The sequence below is a fragment of the Etheostoma cragini genome, chromosome 7 (genome assembly GCF_013103735.1).
Source record: "Etheostoma cragini isolate CJK2018 chromosome 7, CSU_Ecrag_1.0, whole genome shotgun sequence".
In the NCBI taxonomy this organism is placed as follows: domain Eukaryota; kingdom Metazoa; phylum Chordata; class Actinopteri; order Perciformes; family Percidae; genus Etheostoma; species Etheostoma cragini.
The window spans coordinates 8255088-8279873 of record NC_048413.1 but is presented as its reverse complement, the minus strand read 5'-3'; the positions used below and the strand labels follow the sequence as shown (position 1 = coordinate 8279873).

Genomic DNA, 24786 nt, shown 5'->3' with positions numbered 1-24786 from the left:
TGGGGGACTAAAGTACCAGTGAGGCAAAGACATAAATTCTAATGATTGATTGAGTCTTTGAGAGCAGAGAGCTGCTTCTATGCTGCTGCTGCTGCTAAATTTCCCATGTGCCTGTCTGGGTAGTGTAATGACACAGAAGTAGACAAATAAACCTCTGCTTCAGTTTAATTGAAGCCTTAAAGTTCTCATATTATGCTTTTTGTCTTTCCCTTTCCTATATCGTGTTATATATCTTTTATAATGTAACAGGTTTACAAAGTGTAAAAACCCAAGTTCCACCCCAAAGGACATACTACCTCCAACCGAAAACATTGTTCACAAACTGATCCCAACCGCTCTATTGTAGTCCAGCCTTTACTTCCATAACGAACCTGCGTCACTTTGTAACACACTTTATCATGTTTGCCTAGCTGCTAGCGTGGCACGCCCTCATACTCTGCTTCTGACTGGCTAATAGTGCTGACCTAGCTTCTACGCATGCACGACTCCCAACAAAGATGGACCAGAAGTTAGGTGCCTCACTCTGTAGCTAAAACAGAGAGCTCAACACACAGGGTGAAAAGAGGAGCTGCAATGTGCAGAACAACAAATATGTTTATTTAATATATTAAACCATTTAATCATATTCTGATATAACCTCCTACTATAATAATGAACCTGAAAATGAGCATAATACGAGGACTTTAACATATTGTGTCCTGTGAAATGGTTTGCCTGCATACTTTAATATATTTTAACTTTTTGCTTAGTAAAACATCTGCAGCCAGATGCATCACATTCTGTATATATCAGTAAAAAAAGTTACGTTGACTGTTCTCCAACACCACCACAGCAGCAGTCATTACTTGCGGCCATTACTGTAAGTACGGCTCAGGTACATATCATTTGTTTAAATAAAAAGGAGAAGATAGACAGGAAAGTCATAGATGACTCCAATGTCAATTAAAAGAGTTGGCATTGAGCACACAAAAGTAATTAATCAAAATTAAATGCAGTTGTGATCACAACATTAGGATTGTGTCTTTCCATTATACATTTCCATCTCCACCTTATATCACCCTCAGATCAGGCTAAAAAAACACGTACGAGTGGTCTGAAGAACAGTGGCTAGAATAACTTTATACATTCATGCTTAAATTGATTAAAAAGAGCAATAAAAAAACAACTTTTCTTTTTTGTGAATGAATACTGTATTGTATATAAATAAATGTTCTTTCTTAAAATACAGGAGGCAGAAGTATACACACCCCTATGTTAAATAGAGGCCGGCCGGCATAGAGGCCGGCAGGTTTTTATTTTTAAAGGCTAGTTATTTCATGGATCAGGATACTATGCATCCTGATAAAGTTCCCTTGGCCTTTGGAATTAAAATAACCCCACATCATCACATACCTCAATAGCTGGCTTGATTTGCATTAAGAGATGATCTTATGGTAAGTTCCCCATGCCCATCTCTAGGTATGGTTAAGGGTATGTGATGATGGCGATTATTTTAATTCCAATTAATTGTGATATTCATGTTTAGGTTTATCAACTGGGAAAATAAGGATATTTGGGGTTTGATGCAACTGTGACATAAAATCTTGCCTGCATGCAGAGGGAACAACCCCACCACAACAAGACATGGGCCAGTACACACAAAGGAATGAGTCTATTCCTCCACGAAGGAGCTAATCCATTAACCAGCCGAGTGAATGTATGAGCCTAAAATGTCGTGCTGTAGCTGTGACATGCATCACCACAGGAAACCCATACACACAGCCTATCTGGAAAAAAAAGAATGAAATAGCAAAAGCACGAGTCTGAAGAGAAAGGAAACATCATTAAATCCATCCACAGTGTACAATCAGAACAATGTTGCAGGCCACTGACTTAAGCCCTTCACTGACATAACCGGAAGTGACTTTTGTACCCATGAGCAAAACAGCCCAACATCATTGTTAACGTAATGGCGTCCTCTACTCTTTACTCATATTTCCAGTTTCCCAACCTATTAGTATCTGAGCAGGGTCCAGGCTTTGTTTTATGGTGTGAGTCTGGCTGCCATGAACTGAACTAGAGGGTATTATCCCTTCATTGATTGTTCATTGGGCTGGCTTTGTACTGGGTCACAAAAGGGAAATTCATTAGCATGCACATACTCTCTGTGGCATTTTGGCAGGGAAACAAAACAGTTATCCTGAAGTGCTGCATTGGGAATTAAAACACCTTTGCTTGTTGGTAACCAGGGGACATCCTCTGTTGCCTTTCGACTTGTGTTCAATACTAGAGCATTTCTGAGAGGCTGGGGGCTCCGTTAAACTGATTGGATGGGGAATTATTGTACTGTAGGTGCTGAGCTGGCCAGTGCCTAACAATCTAAACCAAACTAATCAATGCCACTGGCCAATGCCATAGGTTTACCAGCACGTTCTTTGACTGATTGTTTTGGAAATATGTTATTTATTTAATGTTTCTTCTTTGTCTCTTTCTCAAAAATGGCATACTCTTCAGGCAAGAAGAAGAAGCCATTTAATAAACAGTTTTTTTTTTTTACAAAATGAAACGTTATAAGAAAAATGACTGAACAAATGGAACCAGTTTTCAATTACAAAATGAATGTACTTCCAAATGCTCCCAAATTCCCCCGGTCTCACTGGCAGGACCATAAACTGAATTGATGGGTCTCTATGTCTCAAAGTTGCCCCTTGAGGTCCAAGGAAAGATTGTTTTTAATACTTGGCATCCCTCATGCTGTGAAATATTGTACCTGTGCACATTTATTAGTGGATGTATCATAAAAAGTTCAGAGGATTTGTGTGTTAAAAGTAAGGAAAAAATCCAAGAACCCTACAAATATTTCTGGTGACCAAGAGTTTGAAAAAACACATCTGGGAGTGTAAAATCAATATGCATTTAACGTTAAACTGTATGCTAAGCTAACAAGATCAGTTCAGGAGTTTTACAGAAGAAAAGGCAGTTTCATCTTCTTAAACCCATTTGATTTGGAAATGTTTTCTCTTGTGCTTTCCAATTAGGTGGTCTGTGCATTTCCCAGTCTGTGAAAATACCGCGTGAGCCAAGGACTGGAGAGTTTGACAAGATCATTCGAAGGCTGAGTGAGAACCCCAACGCCCGAGTAGTCATCATCTTTGCCAATGAGGATGACATCAGGTGGGTGCAGAGGAATCCTAATTGCTGTCATTGAATAGAACTTTAAACCGGACTCATCTCAACCACTTCTGACCACCCCTTGATACTGCCTTCATAACATTTACCTGCCACTTTGTCTGGATAAAAATACAGTCCTGAGTTTTGAGAAGTTGAAGAAAAGCTGCGCAAGAGTTTTCAAACCTGTTTAAGTGATAAATGTTGTTTAGAAATGTCTTCACCTGAGGCTGCCTCTGCAGCTGGCGTTAAAATGTCACAAATCTTCTGTGTGCATAAAGAAATTACATTGGCTTTTTCCTTCTGAAAAACAGTCTGCGGCAAGCATGTTAATATTTATGAGTTGTAAATGCCAATATGATCATCGTTGGGTGTATTCATAGTTTCTTTAGCTTTGTCAGAGACAGTGTTTTCACACAAGTACAGTAGTTTTAAGCACTAAGAAATGGTGTGATCTAATGCAACACAATGGAACAGCCATGCTATTAAATAACAGCTACCCACTGGTGCAAAGCAAAAAGCTTAATATGAGCACTTTAAGTATAATTATGAGATACTTGCTCTTTGCTGGAAGTTTTCCACTTCATTTATTTGACAAAGTCAGTGACGGGTCAAGATCTTACATACAAAACATTTTGTATGGGGCGATTCTACCTAATGAATATGTTTTGCCCACAATACTGCACTTGCACTTGCATACAAGACTTTTACTTCTAACGGAGTATGACATCCACCACTGATACTACCCTTGCTATAGAACATTGTTTTTTGTTGAGATGGTCAGAGAGCGGATAACTGCACTCCATGGTCATTTTTTGAGGCCACATTTCATTATGGTGTTGTGTTAAGACGCTTTATATAGAAAGGTGTTTCAAATATTTTGTCCACCCCTGTGTCCTTTTTATCTAACTAATAGCATGGACAGCTTCATTGTTGTCCCCTTCTATTTTGACCACACTGTAGGAAAGTACAACAGTGCGTCTGCTTTCCTTGCGGGGACACAAATGTATCAATTAAAATTCATTATCTATTATTAAGACGGATAGTCCGCTTTGAGAACCAGTTAATTAGTTGTAGGCTGAATCAACACACACAGCACTGTTGTGGCTTTGTAAGGGAAAGGGTTTCCCGGCAACCAGTTAGTAGGCCAGTGTATCCCTGGTGGAAGTGGGCGGTGATTTGGGGCTGTCTCTTGATGATGACCAGGGCAGAAGTCCCAGTACTCATTGACTTAATCCGGTCCTGATAACGGGTAATAGTCTGGATATATAGGAATTACAGAAAGCCAGGGGGATTTTAGCACTGCAGTACTGCTCTATCCTTGAACCCAGTCAATGGGAGCTGGCAGCAGCCTAGTAACAACCCCAAATTGTCTACATAGAAAGTATAAGAAACTTGAGCTGTTTTGAAGGAGCCCTATGATGTGCTACTTAAATATTTATATAAAATACTGCCTTCTCTCAGCCTTAAAGAGAATAAGATAATTACTGTTTGTGGTTTTGCTTTTCCTAATCTAGGCAGGTAGGTATGTTTGTCCTTTGCTGTTTGCTCTGTGGGAAAACGACATTGCTTCATAACATTAAATCATCTTGTATTGTGCGCTTTAATTATGTGAAAATGTAATTCTTCCACCGGATTTCTTTTTTCTTTTGTTTTTTTCAATAGCACATATTGCATTTGTCCTTTTCAATTAATTATCACCTGAAATTCTAACTTAAAATTAGGTACGTAAAATAACGTTTGTTGCAGTTTTAGTAAAAAACGTATTGCAAGTTGGAAACTGAACTTGGTAAAAGGTTGAGAGAAATGTAAAGTACTGCATACGCCCGTCCACAACATTACTTCTCACTGTGTTTCAGCCTGTCTAGTCGGGGCTCGGTTATGTAATCTTCTCCTGTGAGAAAATCCATTTTTCGCAGTTTTCTTACACGAAGTGCATAACTGACTTAAGAAATATTCATTTCACTAAATTTCTGAGAGACCAGACAATGGGAAAATCATTACCAATCAAAACATATTCCCTGGGGCTATTAAACTGTTCATTTCACTTCAATTTGTATATGTTTTTTTCAATTTATATCAATTCATAACAAGAGTTATTTCGAGACACTTTACTGGTAGAGAAGTTCCCAAAAGTTCTAGTAAAAAGACAAAGTTAAGATGACTCACTGCTTGCCCACTCTACATATTACAAAAAACTGTAGTCATTATTTTTAAAACAATGTATTCTTCTTTTTTAACTACAAAGTCTTATGTGAGATTTAAAAATGCTGACTATATGTTTTGCTGAAGCCGCATTGGGCAGATATCAGGGTTGGTGATGCTTCACATGCCAGGCGGCAGTGTTTAAATTTTATGTTGCTGTGCTCAAGCTTTCTTGATGTAATTCAGCTGCTACAGAACAGCTCACTGGCAGTTTTTTACAGCACCCCAAACTTCCATTGGCAACAAGCCTGGACAAATGTGGCCAGGGTGTCATTCTGCCACAGCCAAGAAGAACTACTCTGGCCCGGGAATGGATAGTGTGTCTATGGTGGCTTTTTAATTACACCAAAGGGCCTCGGTGTAACTTCGTCCAGACTCAGAATAGAATATCCTAGTTATGGAATCACCTGTGTGACAGCTACATTTCCCCTTTACGGCTCATTTAAAATAGGAGCCTTCTTTTCCTGGTAATTTATCACCGATGTGCATGTAAATACAGAATATAAATGAAAACAGTGACAACACAGCATGATATGGAACAAGTTAACATTGCTTTCCACCTCTGTCCCAAAGGCGCCTCCTTCAGGCAGCTAAGAAGGCCAATCAAACCGGCCATTTCATTTGGGTCGGTTCAGACAGCTGGGGCTCCAAAATCTCCCCAATACTGAACCAGGAGGAAATGGCAGAAGGTGCTGTCACCATCCTACCCAAACGACAGTCCATTAAAGGTATTCATGACACACTTCCTTTACCTTACTGAAGGCTCATAAGTTTATTTTTCCTACATAGTTTTTTTTAATGAAATAAAACCTTGATATGTCTGCCACTTTTCTGCTTATTGCAGTGTATGTTTGCCTCCACTAATCATATCTCCCTTCTACATTCAACATAAATAATTTTTAGTGGGATGGACTGTCGTTTTCCGACATGTAAAGCCACACTGGGCATGTGTTGTTGCGGTTTCTTACTTTATATATTGATTAAATTAATACTGTAACATACTGGGTACATTTTCTTTATGCTATTATCGTATATGTAGAGCTAATGACTTTTCAACTATGTTGGGACAAAGTGATTATAAAGTGGGAATAAAACCGCCTGTAGATGATGTAGACATGGGAAAACAACAAACAGTAGATTTCCCTTGGTTTCCATGTCATTGGATGATTACTGTACATACTCCAGTATGGCTGTTAGATTTTCTCCAGAACAAGGTTGATTAAACATTTTTTTCAATCTCATGCAGATTATAATTTATGAAAGTCAGATCAGTGAAATTATAGTATATCAATGGATGATTGAATTTGATAAAAAGTGACTTCCTGCTTACAATTTTGTTGTTTAGCTAAGAGCAAACCAATTTGTTTTGGGGATTGCTGATATTTCTGATCGAAAAGCTTCTGTTCTAGCTGGGCTTTGAGTAAATGCTCAGCTCATTTGGAATCCTCACCAAATTTACCCACTACGACAGGCCCAATACAGTTTACAGTTTGCTTACCATATTCAACTGTGAAAACGGGATCTATGTAATCCTAATGCCATCTTATTTCTTTCAGGTTTTGATCGCTACTTCATCAGCAGAACGCTAGAGAACAACAGAAGGAATATCTGGTTTGCAGAGTTCTGGGAGAATAACTTCCAATGCAAGCTTAGTCGGCACGCTGTGAAGAAAGGATCTGGCATCAAAAAATGCACAAGTGAGTCTACACTCAAGAGCAGAGAGGGCACTCGGTCAATGGAAAGCACTCAATCAATGACCAAGTACGGTATATTGATTGGGTTTGCTGTGAATAGGATACATTGTGTGTGCGTGTGTGTGCACACACAATGCCCCTCAAATGTAGGTTAAATATAATTGGTGTAGATAAATGAAGAACAATCTCTAATTTTGTCCAAAAGAAATTAATGTTCCCATTACTCGTCTCTTGGTTTCTTCAATTTGCAGCGGGTGACAATATCAATCACAAAACTATGCCACTGCATGCGCTGAAAACATAATCAATAGTAAATCCAATCAGCCCATTAGAAACAAGCTTTCAGGTCGTTAAAATCAGTGGGCTCTCCAAGCCTGTCTCTCATCCCAGTGTGCAGCGCACCGCTGCATCTCAAGTAGTCCAGACTGACTGAATTATTGCCGGCACCCGTAATGTTTCAAGGCAATACATTCCTCATGTCTTTGTTGGAGTGGCCATGGAAACAGTCATGTCAACATAAACTCAGTGCTGGTTACAGAAACAAAGCATACATACAATACCACATAATAACATACACATAATCTATCTATAAATTGCAGGTCTGTCTGTGTGTGTGTGTGTGTGTGTGTGTGTGTGTGTGTGTGTGTGTGCGTGTGTGCGTGTGGTATGTGCATAATCTCTAGAGCAGTTAGTCCAATGGATTTCAAACTTGACAGGTGTCTTGCTACGGCCCCGAGTACGTAAAGTGTCAAGTTTGGATTAGAAATGCAAAAGATATTGGTTTATATATATATATATACACACACACACACACACACACACACACACACACACACACACACACACACATTCATACATACATATGAAGCACATATTGGCTTTTGTCGCTCTAGCTGCTGGCCACTCCCCCTCTCACACTGCAAAATGCTGGACCAGATACAGTGAGCAGCTACACCTCAGACCCACAAAAATGCGCAAAGTATTACTACTACACCTTTGATTTGTTTCCTGCTTACAACGTAAACTACAGGATTGCTGGATATACAAACTTTTCTTAACTTTCCTGGACCAAGTGGACAGCTGAAAGGAACATTGTTGTGATTGACTGTTGTGTGGAATAAGGTTGGCGAAAAAGGAGCTACTCTATTCTCCTCTCTTTAGGGGCTTTTCTATGTTTATGTTTTTTCAGTGCATGCATTGTTTTAGTCCGGTGCACCACCGGCATCATCACCGCTAGTTAGCTTAGCAAAAATGTGAAATGACGTACTGTATTTCAGTTTAAAAGATTTAGTTCACTGGACTTTCTGTTGAACGTATGGGTGACATTCATGTTCCATAGCCTATTGTTGAACCAGAATACTGATTGTTTAAGATGGATGTAAGCAGTGTGTAGGGATACAGGGATGGTTCTTATCCCAGTTGGTGATGATAAATGACTGTATGACTTTGAATGATACATAAGAGAACTATTTAGCGAAATGAAAAAGTCAACACAATTGAGTACAGATGTTAACTTGGGGTTGAGTCTTTTTTTGTGATCCTCGTAAGGAAGACAAAATAGCATACTCAGAAAGGACAAGTTACTGTTTAACCCTTGTATGGGATTTTGGTCATGTTGACCCGTTTCAAATTTTCACAAGGACAAAAATGGTAGAAATACATTTCTTTTACCTGAAAATCAATGGCCTTACCTTATTGTCTGTGAAAAACATGAACTCCTGACTTAATTCAGAAAATTATTCTGGATATTACCACTTGTGTTTGTTCCATAGTGGATTTTTAACATGAATTATAACAAATAAAAAAATGAACCACACTCCCATTTTTAATTGTGTTCTAGTTGAGACTGATTGCATTCCCTAAAACTATATGTTATCTCAATTGTTTGAAATTGAGATAAAGACAATGTTTGATAATAGATTATGAAGTCAAATTTTATTTCAGAATTGTTATTGGAACTCCATAGAAGTCACGGGTCAATTTGACCCGATGGATACAAGAGGGTCTCGAAAGTGAAGACAATACAAGGGTTAAGCCTCATGGAGCTACTAAGGCAAACTCATTTTAATATCACCACAATGTTCAGAGCAGATGGTATAGTAGTTTTGTAGACATTTCTTTACTGAAATTACTGGTTTGTTGTTTTGTGTGTTGGATTGGAATCTTTAGATTTGGCTTTCTAATCCAACTAATATAGGACATCGCAACGTCAGAATATAACCAAATACCACAGACATAGTAAATTGGTACAAAAGATGAACTGTCAGAGCTAAACAATTAAGCACAGATGTAATTATCACCTCAAGGAAAAAATAAAACAGTGTGTGCGTTGGCAAAAAAAAAAAAAAAAAGATTTGCTTCCACATTTCACACTAGCAGGTTTCAGAACACGTAATCTTAAATCATTTGTGCATTTATCAGTTGTCATGGTGGCTGCTCTTCGCCTAAATTGCTGCAGCCCTCTCCTTCCTCGGAGTAGCCCCCTGGGCACAGTAAAAACTTTACAGGGAAGAGGTACTACCATTTCACTCAGATGCTTTTGCAAGTACCATGACTATACTCCCCATTGTTCCTTTTGTAAGCATCTCCATTTCCTGTCCCCACTTCTGCTGTTTGATAGGCACTATAATACTGTGTTGTACAACCACACATAATACCTCAACAAGTTACAAGCAAATAATAGGAGACTTTTTGAACCAAAAAAATCTGTTATTCCATGCGAACACATTTAAAAAGAAAAAAAAAGACAAAATTACTCACTTGAAAAATCAGTGTAAAGCTCGCACCAGGGATTGGGAAAAAGGTATTCTTAAAGTACTAACATGATTACATAAGCATGTAATTATTCTATTTGTGTGGTATCAAAAATTCTAATCGCACAATGCAAGTCACTAGCAACTGATTTATAGACCATAACAGCATGGTCAGGTCATTTTCCAGGACTGTGACATTAAAGTGTATCTGACTTAGACAGCAGAGAAAACAACACAGTGCAAAAGTATCATTCAGGGTCCTATTGCTGCCGTTTCTCCCGATGTTGTTGTATCTCCGTTGCCTCAGATGTACAATGTAACCCCTGACCCCACAGATCATTTTACTGCTTCCTTTGAATATTCCAGGGTGCAGCAAAAATACTATCTTGAATACCTGAACAGACTATAGCCTCTTATTTTAATTCTCCGAATGTGTTAAAATGCACCCACTCCACTATACAGAGAAACAACTGTCAGTATAACACAGTGCCATTCAACAACTCCCCAGGTAGAGAAGTTCAGGTACCACGGGGTCTCGTCTGCGAGTGAGGGGACAATAGAGCCGGAGATTAGATAGAGATTCGGAGTATTGCATTCGCTTTACTGCACCGTTGTGACAAAAAGAGAGCTGAGCCGGGAGGCAAAGCTCTCGATCTACTGGTCAATTTTCGTTCCTACTCTTACCTATGGAAATGAGGGGTCACGGCCAAAATAACTAGGTTGAGAGTGAAATGGTTTTTTTCAGGAGGGTGGATGGCATCTCCCTTGGAGGTTAGAGCGAGTAGCACAGTGATCCATGAAGAAATAAAAGTACAGCCGCTGCTCCTTTGCTTTGAAAGGAGCCACCTAAGGTGGTCAGGCAATCTGATTGCCATTATTTTCCAACAGGTGCGTCTGCACTGCACTCCGAGAGCAATCGCGGTCATTCAAGTCAATGCTTGGTACGCCACATGCCGCGACACAGCGCATCCCAGAATTGTTTGAGAAGCGCCTTCCCCCCTCCGCGTGCCAGGTCTATTTTCAAGCAAGCCGTGCGTTTGTAGCCGGGCAAGAAGTGGAACGGCAAGAGCATCCCGTCAATTTATCCAAAGACACCCCTCAATATCATATACATCTCCTCTACAACACCATAGGCGATGAGAGACATTTATAGTATTTATCTCAGAGGTGGAATAACATATGGTATTGTACGACAACGCCAGAAAACAGAAGGGATGGAGTCTAATTGCATGGAGTGGAAGGTAGATTCTGGCTAATAAACATGGGATGTCATGTCATGTTATTTCAAGTACTTTGGGCAGGAGAGACGCGCTTTTGAGACGCTCCCAGTGTGGTATGGCGCGTGGTGGAAGACAGAAAGCATCACTTCCACACCTTGTTAAAAAAGATGTGTTTGAGAGTTCTATTAGACTGTATTAGTTTTAGCTCAGTGTACCCAATAAATTAAATTACTATCAGGTTTGTATCAGATCTGCCCAGACTATTCACTGTACAACCTGAGTACTTCCACATTGGTAATAGAAGAATGTTGCACAGTATCATGGCATTAGATTCTCCTGGCATTGGTCAGAAATGACGCAGTAAGAAACTCAAATCTACAGTCCTCAAATCTAGACAGAAGATTGTTCAGCGCTTTAGTTGTTGTATCATAAAATACAAAACATTACTAGAAAGCAGAATACAGAGTAGAGCAATTTGCCAAGAGTCCAACCACTCCATGCAGCATTAACTATAATTAAATGTTTTCTGTCATTCTGGGCAGTTGGCAAAGATGAAAGCCTCTGCACAGGGACAGCCTCTTGTTTACGTCATATCGGCACGCATCAAGCTTTAAAATTTGAATGAAGCAAACTGGCTTGAGTCATTCTGTTGCTTTGCATCCCTGCAGACATGAGTCATCAAGACTACCAGACACGAGTGCAACGCCTGCATGCATGCTCAATTGTTCACTGAAACCAACAAGGACACCACCTGCAGCTCAGCAGTGTTCTCCTAAATTCTCTTAAGTTGCAACACGTACTGTATATCAAGGATCAAGTAAAAGATAAGCCAGACGACCAAGATACGTTCTCTTCACTGTAGAGAAAACTATGATTGACCTGCAGTAGTTCATAATATGTACTCTGTTTGAAGGCAATGGGGAAAAGATACCCTGTTTTTCATAGTCCATTTCTTACCTTTAACGTTTGCTATAATTAATTCTTTTTTAAAGGCAGTTTAAACTCATTTTCTGTACATAGCTTGAAGGTGCAACAATGAGTTCCCTTCATCTGAACAACTGTGTCTTTGGAGGTTATGAGGACAAGCGCTGCAGTCTATTTTTGTCCCTTGGGTGAGGATGTCCAATCGTCTTAATTAGAATAACAAAAAGGGAGGGGTTTGTAATGGTTGTCAACCAACGTTTGTTAAACCCACTAAGGCCATCTAAGGAAATCATTTGAACTATTTTTCTAGAGAGAGACTTAATGCCCAAAACCTTGGTTAACCAGGAGTGGCCGGCACTTAAAAGTTTGTCTCAAACCTAAAACTATTTACTGTATGTTTTGTAATACGTTTTGATGACAGTGAAGGAAAGTAGCAGTATCTGTTCCCTTGGTAATGTGGCACAAAATGATATTAAGGTTATACATTTGACTTAAAATCTGACACAGTCTAAGACTCAATAATTTAACACACATGAAAGGGCTACAACTTAAGACTATTTTCATAACTGATTCATCTTTGAATTGTTTTCTAGACTTATCTATTAACTGTTTGGTCAATGGGAACTTTTACTATAATGTAAGATAAGCAAAAATAGAGAAAACCCTAACATTTGGAAAAAGTAGAACCATTTCCTTAGAAATTTGGCCAACTTTGTCAAAATTAGGATTTATTGATCAACATTTCTGTAAATCTACCAGTGTTTGCCAGTTGGCTAATTTTTAACTGTAGTCCTAGTTACCTAGCACGCATTTGTTGATGGTGGGAGGAAACCGGAGTATCTGATAAGAAACACGGGGAAAACATGAAAACTCCACCCAGACGGGCCCAGAACAACCTGGAGTCCAACCCAAAAGCTTCTTACTGTGAGGCAGAAGTGCTAACCACTGAGCCCCTGTGCTACCTACACCCTCCCAATAAAGAACCATCCAGGCTACTCTATCTTCTGAACACATTAGTTGCACTGATATATAATATATAATTCCCAGCATCACAAAGAAAGAAAGTACAGTGTGCAAGTAATAAAATGACATTTTTACACCCCTCTACCTTGAATAAAAGGTACGTGATTTGGTTCCATTAAAAGGAATATTGGCGAGTAAGAGCATACAGTGTGACCTGGAGCTTTCTGGATCATTGTGTTCTTTCAGAATCTCAAGGTTTGCCTTGATGAAAACTTCTAAAGGCACTGATAAAATAAAAAAATAAAGATACAGTTGCAAGGTTTCATCTTCATTCACATCAGTGCTTGTTTTGCACCGCTGACTGACCTTCCTGCAGCACATTTCAACATCCAGTTACTATCCTTTGTGTTATGGAGGATATTTATCCATAATTCAAACTGAAAGTCCAAAGAGAAAATGAAAAAAATGTTTTACGCTACTAGTAATAATCATGCCATAATTCAATTTAGAAACTAAAAAGGAAACTGAAAAACCAAAGATGAAATATGAAATGTAAAATGTTAATGTAAAAATGTAAAGTTTAAGTAAAATTTTACATTTGGCATCTGACCTTTGACAGTTTAAGATTTACCTTTTCTATTTTGATCTAGTGTTTGGCATTTCAAAAGTGTATGTGAAAGAGGAGGCGTGGCCCAAAGGCTGGTGGGAGGGTCTGAAACCGAACAGACACCTTCTGGACAGCACTGCTGGGGAGTACACTTTCCGCAACTACCACGGCAACAACAGATCAATTTGAGGGAGCGGATTGTAGGGAGGACTGTTATTTATAAGGCAATGGCTTCAACTCAGTGAAAGTGTTTTTACATGTCTGTGCATGTTTGTCACACACAAAATCCCCAGAACTAAAATGGAGCATTAACTTTTTTGACATTTTTCCACATCCCTATCTGCTTTGGTTTTTATTATATATGTAAAGCACTTTGTAAACACTGTTTATTACAATTATAGCAATCTGCTTTTAGTTTTATAATTCTGTCTGATATGGGTTTTGATCGTGAAGATTAATGATTAGAAAGGAGAAGAAAACAACACAATTGCGTCGTGACTTTTTCAATTCTGTTTTTTACTTTGACCCGTTTAAGCTCATAAAAATCCTTGAAATCCTTTGTGTGAAGTCATAACCTATGACGCGGCATTGCAAGCACATTATCACGCTTTATTTTAACAGGTTTAAAAGCCCTTCCTGACCTGCTTGCTTGCTTTAGACAGTGAAGGGAAAGTGGAGGGAAAACACATGAAAACTTCATGCAGGAACGTGTGGATGTGTGCTGGAAGTGCGAACCTCTGAGGCATCTTGCCATTAATTACCAAATGTCTCTGTATATAAAAGAGAGAGAGAAAAATAACAGAGTGGTTCAGAGAGGACGACAATAAAATGAAAAAAGGCTGTTACTGCCACACCAACACACAGACCGCCTATCCATGCTTCCCTTAGCCTGTAGCACATTTACAGAATAACTGGCAATATTTAAGCTGCTTAAACACTCAGAGCCTTGTCACGGATGTTAAATTGCCTCTTTTCAGCAAGAAAGTACTGGTGGAGCATATAGATAAAAACACCAAGACAAACAAATACTATTCATGTGTCTCTGGTGAGATAAGAAATGGCTGCCACAACTATCTTGCAACAATGAGTGCAAACTTAACCTCATTTCACTTTATCAACTGCTTCATGTCACCATTTGTTATCTGAACATGATGTTCCGTTTACATCGTCCTGTGTTGTGGACGTCTTGCCACCAACCCGTGAATGAGAAAGTGAAAAGGCCAAGCATTAGTTGAGTACTATTGAAATAAACCTTAATTGAAAACAATGGCCCAAATGACTGAAATTGCTTGAGTAATAAATTAATTTTTTCTTTAAAACAACACTAGAGCATACACATGAGCACACTCTTTCCACATTGTGCTATTGACATGAGGTATTATTCAGAATCATTCTTTCACTGGTGCTACATGAAATAAGGTGCTGTTATACAAATTATTATAAATTACAAACCTGTTTCCCCTTCAAGCTGTGTGAAGGAGAGCTGGGACGGTTACTGCATTACCGCGGTCACGTGACGCCTACCGCGGGTCTAAGCTCGTCATAACCGCAAATATGCATTGGGCTGCACGTGTGCACTGCCACTTTTGTGTTTTATGTATTCATTGATTCTAATGACATGGATAGTGTCTTACACAATGACATTGTAACTTTCATGGATTCAAGGTTTCATCCGATGTTTTTTCTGGGGTAACACCATTCACTTTACAGGCAGTATTGACAATAGATAAAGCTACAGTGTCTTGAGAAGTGTCGGTCACCTAAGGCACCCTGCCATTCTAGATCTAATACACTCAGGAAGGGGGTTGCGGTATACTGTAAATTGCTTTTTAACCGCAGTAAAAAAAAAAAATCTATCCCGTCCCAGTCCTAGTGTAGAGTTCAAAATCGGGTGATTAAATTCTTCTAAAAAAGTATCAAACTTGACAACGAGTGCGCTGAATAAATTAACCTGTATTACAGTGTTTTGGCTTTGCCTTCAATAAGCTCTTAACAAATTTTAAAATAATAAAAACGTCTCAAATGTTATCTGTCACTTCAATGATCACTTGTCTTGAAAAAATGTTGGGGGGGGTTCCAATAATTCTATAATGGTTCTTTAATGTAGTACTCATGGATTCATTGAGAAAAGGGAAAATAAGCAGCATCACATTAGAATGAAGGAAACGCATTTCCATATTTACCCAGCCATCACAGTACTACAATCTGTGATAGAACTGAAGTGTGTTCTGCTAATTCTCTCACTATTTTATTTTTATTTTGAGCTTTAGGAATTATGTAATGAAAGTGAAATGAAAAATAACACTCGGTTCAACTTGCCCGGATGATACAGATAACTTTTATTAGTAAGTAAATAAAGCTTAACAAAAGGTTACATCACACAATTATTCAAAAGGTCACAACTTGCCTTTATACTCAGTTCTATCAGTTTAAAGGTTCCATGGCATGAAAATCTTCCTTTTAGATTTTTTTTATTACACGAATATGAGTTCCCCCCAGCCTGCCTGTAGTCCCCCAGTGGCTAGAAATGGCAACAGGTGTAAACCGAGCCCTGGGTATCCTGCTCAGCCTTTGAGAAAATGTAAGCTCAGATGGGCTGATCTGGAATATAGCCCCTTATGAGGTCATAAGGAGCAAGGTTACCTTCCCTTTCTCTTTGCCCGCCCAAAGAATTTGGCCCACCCATGAAAGAGAGACATCATGACTTTCAAACAAGCAAAGAGGCAGTTGGTCAAGGCCAAACCCCCAGCCTCGACCTTGCCCCTCCCTAAATCAGCAAATAAATAAATTTGCTGCAGCTGATATATAATCACATTAAAAGCCATACAACACACAGACTTGATTGGTGTAAAAAGCCCTTTCCAGACATGGAATACGTAACATTGCTGATTTCATCTCATCTGTGAAAGGCTTTTTGTGATTCCAACATAGATATCCTTTCACGTTCATTACGACTTCAATCAGACACAATAGTACAGTAACTTAAAAAGGCACAATGCTATGTTGTTGCTAATGTTCATTGGAAAAATGTTATTTAAAAAAAAGAAGCCTTTTCTCTCGCAGGCTGCATCCCTGATGGGTTTTTAAACTGATTTTGACGGTGATAAATGACCATCGTGAGTGCAAGGGACATTTGGCTCCGCTTCTCACAGGGAACCCACCAAAATGGTTTGACAATCAGTTGCATTATAATAATAATGCATTTATGTTTATTTAATATTTATCCTGAAGGTTATTAGAGCACATTTTGCCGCCTCTTTTAAGAACTGACAATTTACAAGCACCGGATGACAATGCATTGTGCTGGGACTCTCGTTATTCCTATGATCTCACATGTTGTACGTAAAGCGCTTTGCTGGGTTTTGATATACTTCTTTTTTTTTTTACTTCTTTTGCCGCAGTCACACTGCGATGGGGAAAAACGGCAGTGCTTATTCCAAAGTGAAACCTTGCTTCACGGTTAACACAACGAAGCATTAGAACAAACCCAGCTATGACTAATATACACCTGTCATAACTAATTACATTAATACTAAAGAATGATCAGACTTGTCTTGCTGAGTCTTCCCCTCCACTGCTCTATCATACTCGGCACTCTTGATAAATGGATGTGAAGTGGCAAGTGACTTTGTGGGGATAACTACTAAAACATCATACAGTATATTCCAAACCTGAGAGTATGCAGACAAATTTGGTGATTCTTGATTATCTTGAGATATCTGCAAGATGCCGCAGAGTAATGCAAAGGTTGTTAGCTGCATCCGGTGAAACAGATTAGGTTATATATCACCAAAAGAGTCCTGAATAATCTTGTTTTATCAGGGATCCAACGACCATTATGAGAAAGGCTAGTGATTGACATATAAAAGAAATAGCATGTAATCACTGGGTAACATGCACAACTCAACACCATTCTCTAAATATATTAAATATGGTAAAGCAATGATGGAATCACAATTGAGCAATCAAGCCTCTTGAAAGGCTATGATTTGCTTGATTTTACACATCTAGCAATTATTGTTTAGTTCTTAAATTTTTGACTGATTGTGGTGCAGCGTTTTTTTGTTCTGAATATTATGTCAGTCACATCAAATGTTCTACTCTCAGATGTTAAGATTGCATTGACTCAGGCAGTGACACACAGCATGGGAACATCTATATAAAATATAACTTAAACTAAATCAGTGATAATATGCGTTTATGAATTCATAAAGTCAGTCCCATGAGGGGCCTAATTTCATGACATCCTGTCTATAGTTGTTTATCACATCGCCCTTTTCTGCTGTTGTTGCATTTCTGGTTCAACGCAAACTGCATTTTGTTGTGTTTGTACTTGTACTCTGCACAGTAAAGTTGAATCTAATCTAATTTCATGAGTTTTATTTTTGTGTTAATGTTTTCTTTTAGACCATGAGCGGATCGGGAAAGACTCATCCTACGAACAAGAAGGGAAGGTTCAGTTTGTGATAGACGCAGTTTATTCCATGGCTCATGCTCTACATAACATGCACAAGGATCTCTGCCCTGGAAAAGTTGGCCTCTGCTCCAAGATGGATACCATCAATGGCACACTGCTGCTCAAGTACATCCGCAATGTCAACTTCACAGGTTTGTAATTCAACCAAGGTAGCTTAACTGCAAGTACTGTATATAAAGTGGCAAGTCTTCTGCCCTAATGTACATGGTGTCATAAGAAATCAATTCATTTTTACCAAAGGTGTCTGAACTGTATACGTTGCTGTATCTTTCTGAGGCATCGGTGCGGTGCTGTCTGAAGCAATTTGTAAGTCTGTCGTATTCATTTTTGGGTTCACCAACATACTTATGCAGAGGCTTTATGTGAGTATAGACTGGTCTGCAACTATCAGGCTACTAAATGTAAATTATTCCCAGCAACTAGGCTACATAATGTTAATTATTTCCAGTAAGTATAAGAGGCTGAGAGCCGTAGGAGGGTGGACAACCTGAAGCAGAACTGTGGGTTTTATCATAGTTTATGATGTGCAGAAACTGTGCTTTGTGAGATTTCCCGCCTTATCTTGTCAGCACTGAATTGCCCACGCAAGAGATCTTCTGCTTTAAGTGGCTACGAAGTTAAAATTGCACATAAATGAGAGGGGGAAGAGAGTTAACACAAAGCACCATCAAACACAGGCATGAGCAGTTTTCCAGCGGCTGTTCTATGTGGTCTTAAATCCTATTTGTATGGGTAACTGGCCAATACAGTGGGTGGTTATCTCTGGGCACAGAAATAAGTACGAGTTGAATATACATATGTACACACAGGTCACACAAAAACCAGCTCAACACCTGAAATGTAAGCGAGAACAAACGTTTTGATGTCACTTTCTGTCGTCACTGTGCTTCCAGCTTCTTTAAATTAATGCAATCCCTCATATATCAATTATTTCAAAATGAATACTAGTATGTGGCAACAAAAAAGGGGATCTGTATTATGATTTTGTGTTGTGTCCTGATATATTCACATGTCCTTTTTAACAACTACCAAATATCATTATCGGCCTCAAAATCCAGCATTGGATCAGGCTCTATCCGCTACATAAGTTGCTTTTAGCAGTTGAAACTTTGACTTTGATTTTATTTTTTCATTTATTTGCATAGTTACAAATCACTGTGTCACTGTGATTTTAAATGTGGTTTATTAAATATATAACAGAAGTTGAGCTCCCTTTAAAAACCTGTCTTTAAATGTTCCCCTGAGGCCTGGTGGACATCCTCATTGTCATCTGCCAGCTGTATGCCAGTGTCAGAGCAGCCTTGTTCAAATTCCACATTTCATAGCTAAAGCTGCACCTTTTCTTTAGCATTTGTCTGCCATAGTCCTGCATATGAACTAGAACGTTTAAATACAGAATAAAGACTGAGTAAACATGCTATTGCTGTGTGTATAGTTCCTAAATGATTTACATATTATCAAATATGAAAAGTTTCCTCATATTGGCTTTGTTAGCTTTTTGTTTGAGCCAGTGTTTCGATGACTGCTTGTTTAAATCTTGAAGAATTTAAACGTAACATCTGAATGTAGAAACAAATGTTTATACAGTGGAAAGTTAGGCGGTCATTTACAGTCTCAACACATGCAAAAAATATTATATAAATGAATACATAATTACACAAAATGCAACAATTTAACATAGCATCAAGTAAGAGGCCCTTTGAAAATTAATTATAGGCCTACCTATAAACAGAAAAGATACACACATGAGGAGGTCATGAAAGCAGCATATGCACCACTTTAGCCTGCTGGCTGGTGAAGAAATACTATAAACGTAAGCAGAAAGGGGTCTAACTTAGTTCAGCTTTAGTGGTTATAACAACTTGAGCTAATTATACGTCAGATGAGTAGAGGTTCAAAGTGTTCATGCAATTAAGCAGAATGCAATGCGAGGAGTTTGACACAGTCTCAAACCGGCTTTGCGCTCAGGGATGATTATACACTAAAGGATACATTTATTTGTATGACAATTACAGGGTGAGATCTTTGGCTGAGGGGCAGTCATTACACAGCAAGTACTGTACAAGTACATGACAGAAATAATTGTTTGGTAAATGAGAAAAATTAAAGGAACTTTGCCATTTGGTTCATTTGCCAGCATGAGTGTCTGCAGCTTGGCTGAGTGCTCCAATGAACACAACAGGAGGTGCTGGCGATTCCTACCGGGGTCCGTTTCAGAACGCAGGTTTAATGAGTAACCCTGAGATGAGGAAAACTCTGGGTATTCTGTTTCAGAAAGGGAGGTTAATCAAAACTGAGAGAGAGGGGTAACTCCAGCTTGTTTCAGATAAAGAATTACCTTAAACACAGAGTCAGTGACTATGATCAGAGGTGGGTAGAGTAGCCAACAATTATACTTATACATTATAATTATACAATGTCCGTTGTCTTGGTAGACACAGAAGACGTTGCATAAATTAGCTGCTTTTTCGCACTTTCGTTAAAAAGTAAACACGCATTCAATATGAGGCCGGGGGTGTTTCTCCTCGTCTGCGTCTGCATTGCCGACGGTTGAGTCTGACATCTTTGTTTTGCTACGACTGTCATGCTAACACGTCCCGCCGCTGAGATCGAGTATGGTCGCGTGACGAGACTGCACAACGCAGTTTGATTGGCACAGTCACGTGGTAGAGCCTTTAGCGGAAGTCTCTCTCTCTTTCAAAATAAAACATTAAAAAAAGGCAGGGGGGATAAAAACATAACGCGTAGAATACCAAAGAGGTACAAAGAAAAGTAACAAACTCATTGTAGCCTAATGTAGCATAGTAAGAGTACAGTTTCTTCTTCACAAATCTACTCAAGTAAAAGTAAAAGTATAGTGTTTAAAACTACTCCAGAAGTATAATTTTTTTCAAAACACTTACTCGTGTAAATGTAACGGAGTAAATGTAACTTGTTACTACCCGGCTTTGACTATGGTAACTGAGCCTGTGAAGCTAATCTGTTGGGGAGCAGGTTTTCTTCTCTCTTAGTATCCTCCCTCTGACACAGCGCTCTTTCATTTCCTCATTCATTTATTCAGTCTGTATCAGGCGCATTTTAGCAGAGTTTTACCTGCATGAATAAAAAAATAAAAAAACAGGGTCCGTTCATTATTATGATTACTACATTATATGAATGCACTATACATCACCACAAGCCTGTAAACACAGAGGCCTCAATGAAGAGAAGGGAGGGCATTGAAGCGCTTGGAAACTTATTTTATACAGTCTATTTTAAAACTCACGGAAGAAAGTAGTAGAGTTTTTGATACAGTCGCCTCTTAAAATTAACCGGGAATCAAAGTCATTAAATGTTTTTGTTAAATCCAATTGATTTATAATTAAATCATAAAAAGGGTGAACGATAATCGTGCAAGCCTATTTTTAAGGTAAGGCAAGTTCATGTGTTTAACGTGAACTTGGACTAGTGTGGTCGAAAATGCGTATCTACAGTATAAATTGGAGTGGGTGGGAGGATAATCTTACCCTCTTTAACATCCCCATCCTTGTAGGCCAGAGCCCCCAATTTTTAAGAAATCTGAATGCAAAGGCAGTAATTGTAATGTCTACAGTATCCAAAGGGCAACAGAGGGGGGATGGAAGCAACTGGGAGCTGCTTTTTTGTAAATACACTTAGGATATATTGGAGAAAAAGTACAAAACTGTTCAAAGAAATAACATGATTTGGCATTGACTTCTTCAGAGGCAGTGTGGTTTTTATATTTATGTAAGAGTTTTTAAGTAGAAATAGAGTAGCTAAGGGGCAAAGCAAACGGATATGGATGGATATGAATTCAGTATGGATGGACTATTTTAATAAAATAGTCAACATAACCTTTTATTGTTGGGGGTAATAAAAGGTTAACTTGACACTTTGTTTGCAACAGTTAGTTTTCATCCCTAATGGATGTTGAAAGGAAACTCTGCAGCACTCAGCAGTGTTTTACTGGAGGCCCCATCTTCAAAAGTCCAACATTGTTTACCTGCACTAAGTGCACATGTCACTAAGTAAGCAGGTCAGTCCTCATTTGTGTAAAATTCTTGTGAAGAAATATTGTGGAGTTGTAACTCTGAAGTAATACATCTAGTTTTACAAGATGGATCAATTCTCCCAGGGTAGGAATATAACTTTAATTTGAAGTATTGTATATCAGGCTTGCGTTATAGATTTAAACTTCAATTCTTTATGCAGTCCGATATCCATGGCGTTATGTTACTGGATGGCTTGTCAGCTCTAAAGCCGTTGGGGTTAATACAGGGATGGCTAGAAAATCAATGCTGCACATTACCGGAAAACTGCCTCTTTTAAGAGTCTTTCAGCAAAGATGAGTGGAGAATTTAAAAAGGTTTGTGGGAAAACAATGGGAATATCCACATGAACCCAGTGTATTCTGGGAATTGTAGACATTCATGCTGACAACAGGAAAGAGGAAACACATGCACTACAGATAATGTAGATGAAGTTGAAACCAATTGATGCATGGCATTAAGATTCCAATCCCAGCGATGTGGAAGGAATACGCTTCATTCAGAAATTGTACATACTAAGAGCTAGTTTTCCTGAGGACTTTGTTTCTACAAAGTAACCTTGCAAGACATACACCTGAGCTGTGCTAAAAGTGTTGTGATTAAAGGCTGGCTGTATCATTGCATATACAGTACACATTGAAATGTGTTTGTTTTCATGAGATTTGATTACTAATTCAATTTGGATGTAATATGAGGAAGCACTCAGTCACAGGATCAAGTATATTTATACTGTGTACACACACACACACACACACACACCGAAACACACACACACACACACACTAGGTAGATTTATTTCTCTGCTCAGACCAATGCAAACTATTACAAACGCCTATGGAAAAGGATCTCACATTGAGTGTGTATACTGCTTGATTGTGGATCTTGCCTACACAGGGAACTAGGAATAATAAAGGTGAATTCCGGTCAATCCCAACACGTAGCTCTGTTTGTAAATTTGGAGTGCTGTCATTAGAGAGAGCCGTCTACACCGCCTAAACATTGCATGTTTTAAACATGTTTTTAGCCTCTAAACATATAAAGAATGTCATGTAAAGTGCCTACCCATGTGAAGTGATGCCTTTCAAGTGAACACAGTGAATCTGACTACTGTAGATGTGAAAGAAATGCATGAAAGCTGTCTTTAGTTCCTGTGTTGATACTGCAAGGAGTGCTTCTGGACCATCAACAAACTACAAAACAGAAAAGAATTAAAAACATATTTTCAAAATAAGCATTTGCTTTGCATTGCTGTAGTACAACTAGCAGGAGACAAGTTATAATTGAGGTCAAACTTTGGAGATACTACCTTATTTAATAATTTAATTGAAATAAAACTAAAATATGTATGCTCTCTTTTCGGTGTTATAGTTTCTAGACGGTCCCTAAGCTCTCTAACTTGCGTCTCAACACAGGAACTAACCACAGCTGAATTAGCACAACTTTTCATGCATTTCTTTCACATCTTCTGCAGTCAGATTCAGTGTGTTCACTCTGGAGGAATCATTGCATATGGGTAGCCATTCGTGATGACATTTTGAACATGTTAAGAGGGACAACACATTTAAAACTTGCCCTGTTTAGGCCTGTTGGTTGCTAACATAACAGAAGGATAACACGGTGTAGGCAGCCTCGACTGTTTTAGTTTTTCTTTTTACTGAGAGCACTCCAAATTTACGAACAACAGAAGCTACGTGTGTGAATCGACCGGAATTCTCCTTTAAGCAGTAAGTCAAATTGTGAAGGTAAGACACAGTGTGAGGGACAAAACTGTTCCTGCAGTCAGTGTGAAGGAAGGAACGATTAAAAGGTAATCAACCTCAACATTGTCCCGTAACTCAGAATTTTAACTCAGTTCTCAAAGAACATTGGTGGCTTTTTTGCTAATGGCTTTTAATTGAGTGGACAGGGTAATTTTTTAACTGCCAACATGTCATCCTGAAAATGACAGTTTTGTTTGAATGCATTATCAGTTCTTAGGAGTAGCAAAGAAGAACTTTAAATGTGTTGCCTTCAATAAAGCAGCTTCAAAATTAAGGAAAACAAAACATAAGCAGGCTTGGGATTTCAACTAGCAGACATAATAAATCTCATTTCACAGCCATTCTTACAACTGCATTGAGTAAATGTGAATCATGTTAATACATGTTCCTACACAGTGCCCTTCACACATGTCCTCGGCCATTTCCACAGTACAAATGTGTTAATTTAGTTCTCAAAGCATTAACAGAGTTTTACACACAGTGTTATGAACCCCGTTTCCAAATTTAGAGTTAAATTAACAATTTTACGGGTACCATTTCATTTTTGGTGCATTTGAGCAGAGCTGCAGCTAATGGCAGTAAATGGGTTTTTTCCTAGATTGCATGGCTTTAATTCTTAGGAGTTATCTTATGCAGTTTTCTCAAAACTCTGACCTGGATATATAAAAAGCAGTTTGTTTATTTTTGCTGACTGTGCATGGAACTTGCAATGCATTTTTGCAAGTTGAGGGGTGAAACTAATCGATGAACGCAATCAAATTAGGAGACACCCACCCAATTCCCTGTATTGCTGAGAGGGGCAAGAACATTTTTCATAATTACACATGACTGCCTGCTGTTGTCCGAGGCACACCCTCTAGATAATGCAGCAGGATTATAGTAATGAACTCGCATCCTATGGGTTTTGATTAGACCTTTGACACATATATCTGCAGAAGGGAGGAAATAAGGCAACACCAGACTCGCAGGTTTCCAACTCTGACTCAC

General features: G+C 38.7%; 1 protein-coding gene across 2 annotated transcripts in view; it reads left to right on the top strand.

Annotated features, from left to right (window-relative positions):
• The window catches only part of LOC117947900 (metabotropic glutamate receptor 4-like), a 183845-nt gene that overhangs the window by 142015 nt on the left and 17044 nt on the right, over positions 1–24786 (top strand). For both annotated transcript variants that reach the window (XM_034877261.1, XM_034877260.1), the window contains exons 4-7: positions 3018–3153; positions 5926–6080; positions 6909–7049; positions 17921–18121. In XM_034877261.1, the coding sequence (XP_034733152.1) occupies positions 3018–3153; positions 5926–6080; positions 6909–7049; positions 17921–18121 (633 nt within the window). The remainder of the gene's footprint in view (positions 1–3017; positions 3154–5925; positions 6081–6908; positions 7050–17920; positions 18122–24786) is intronic.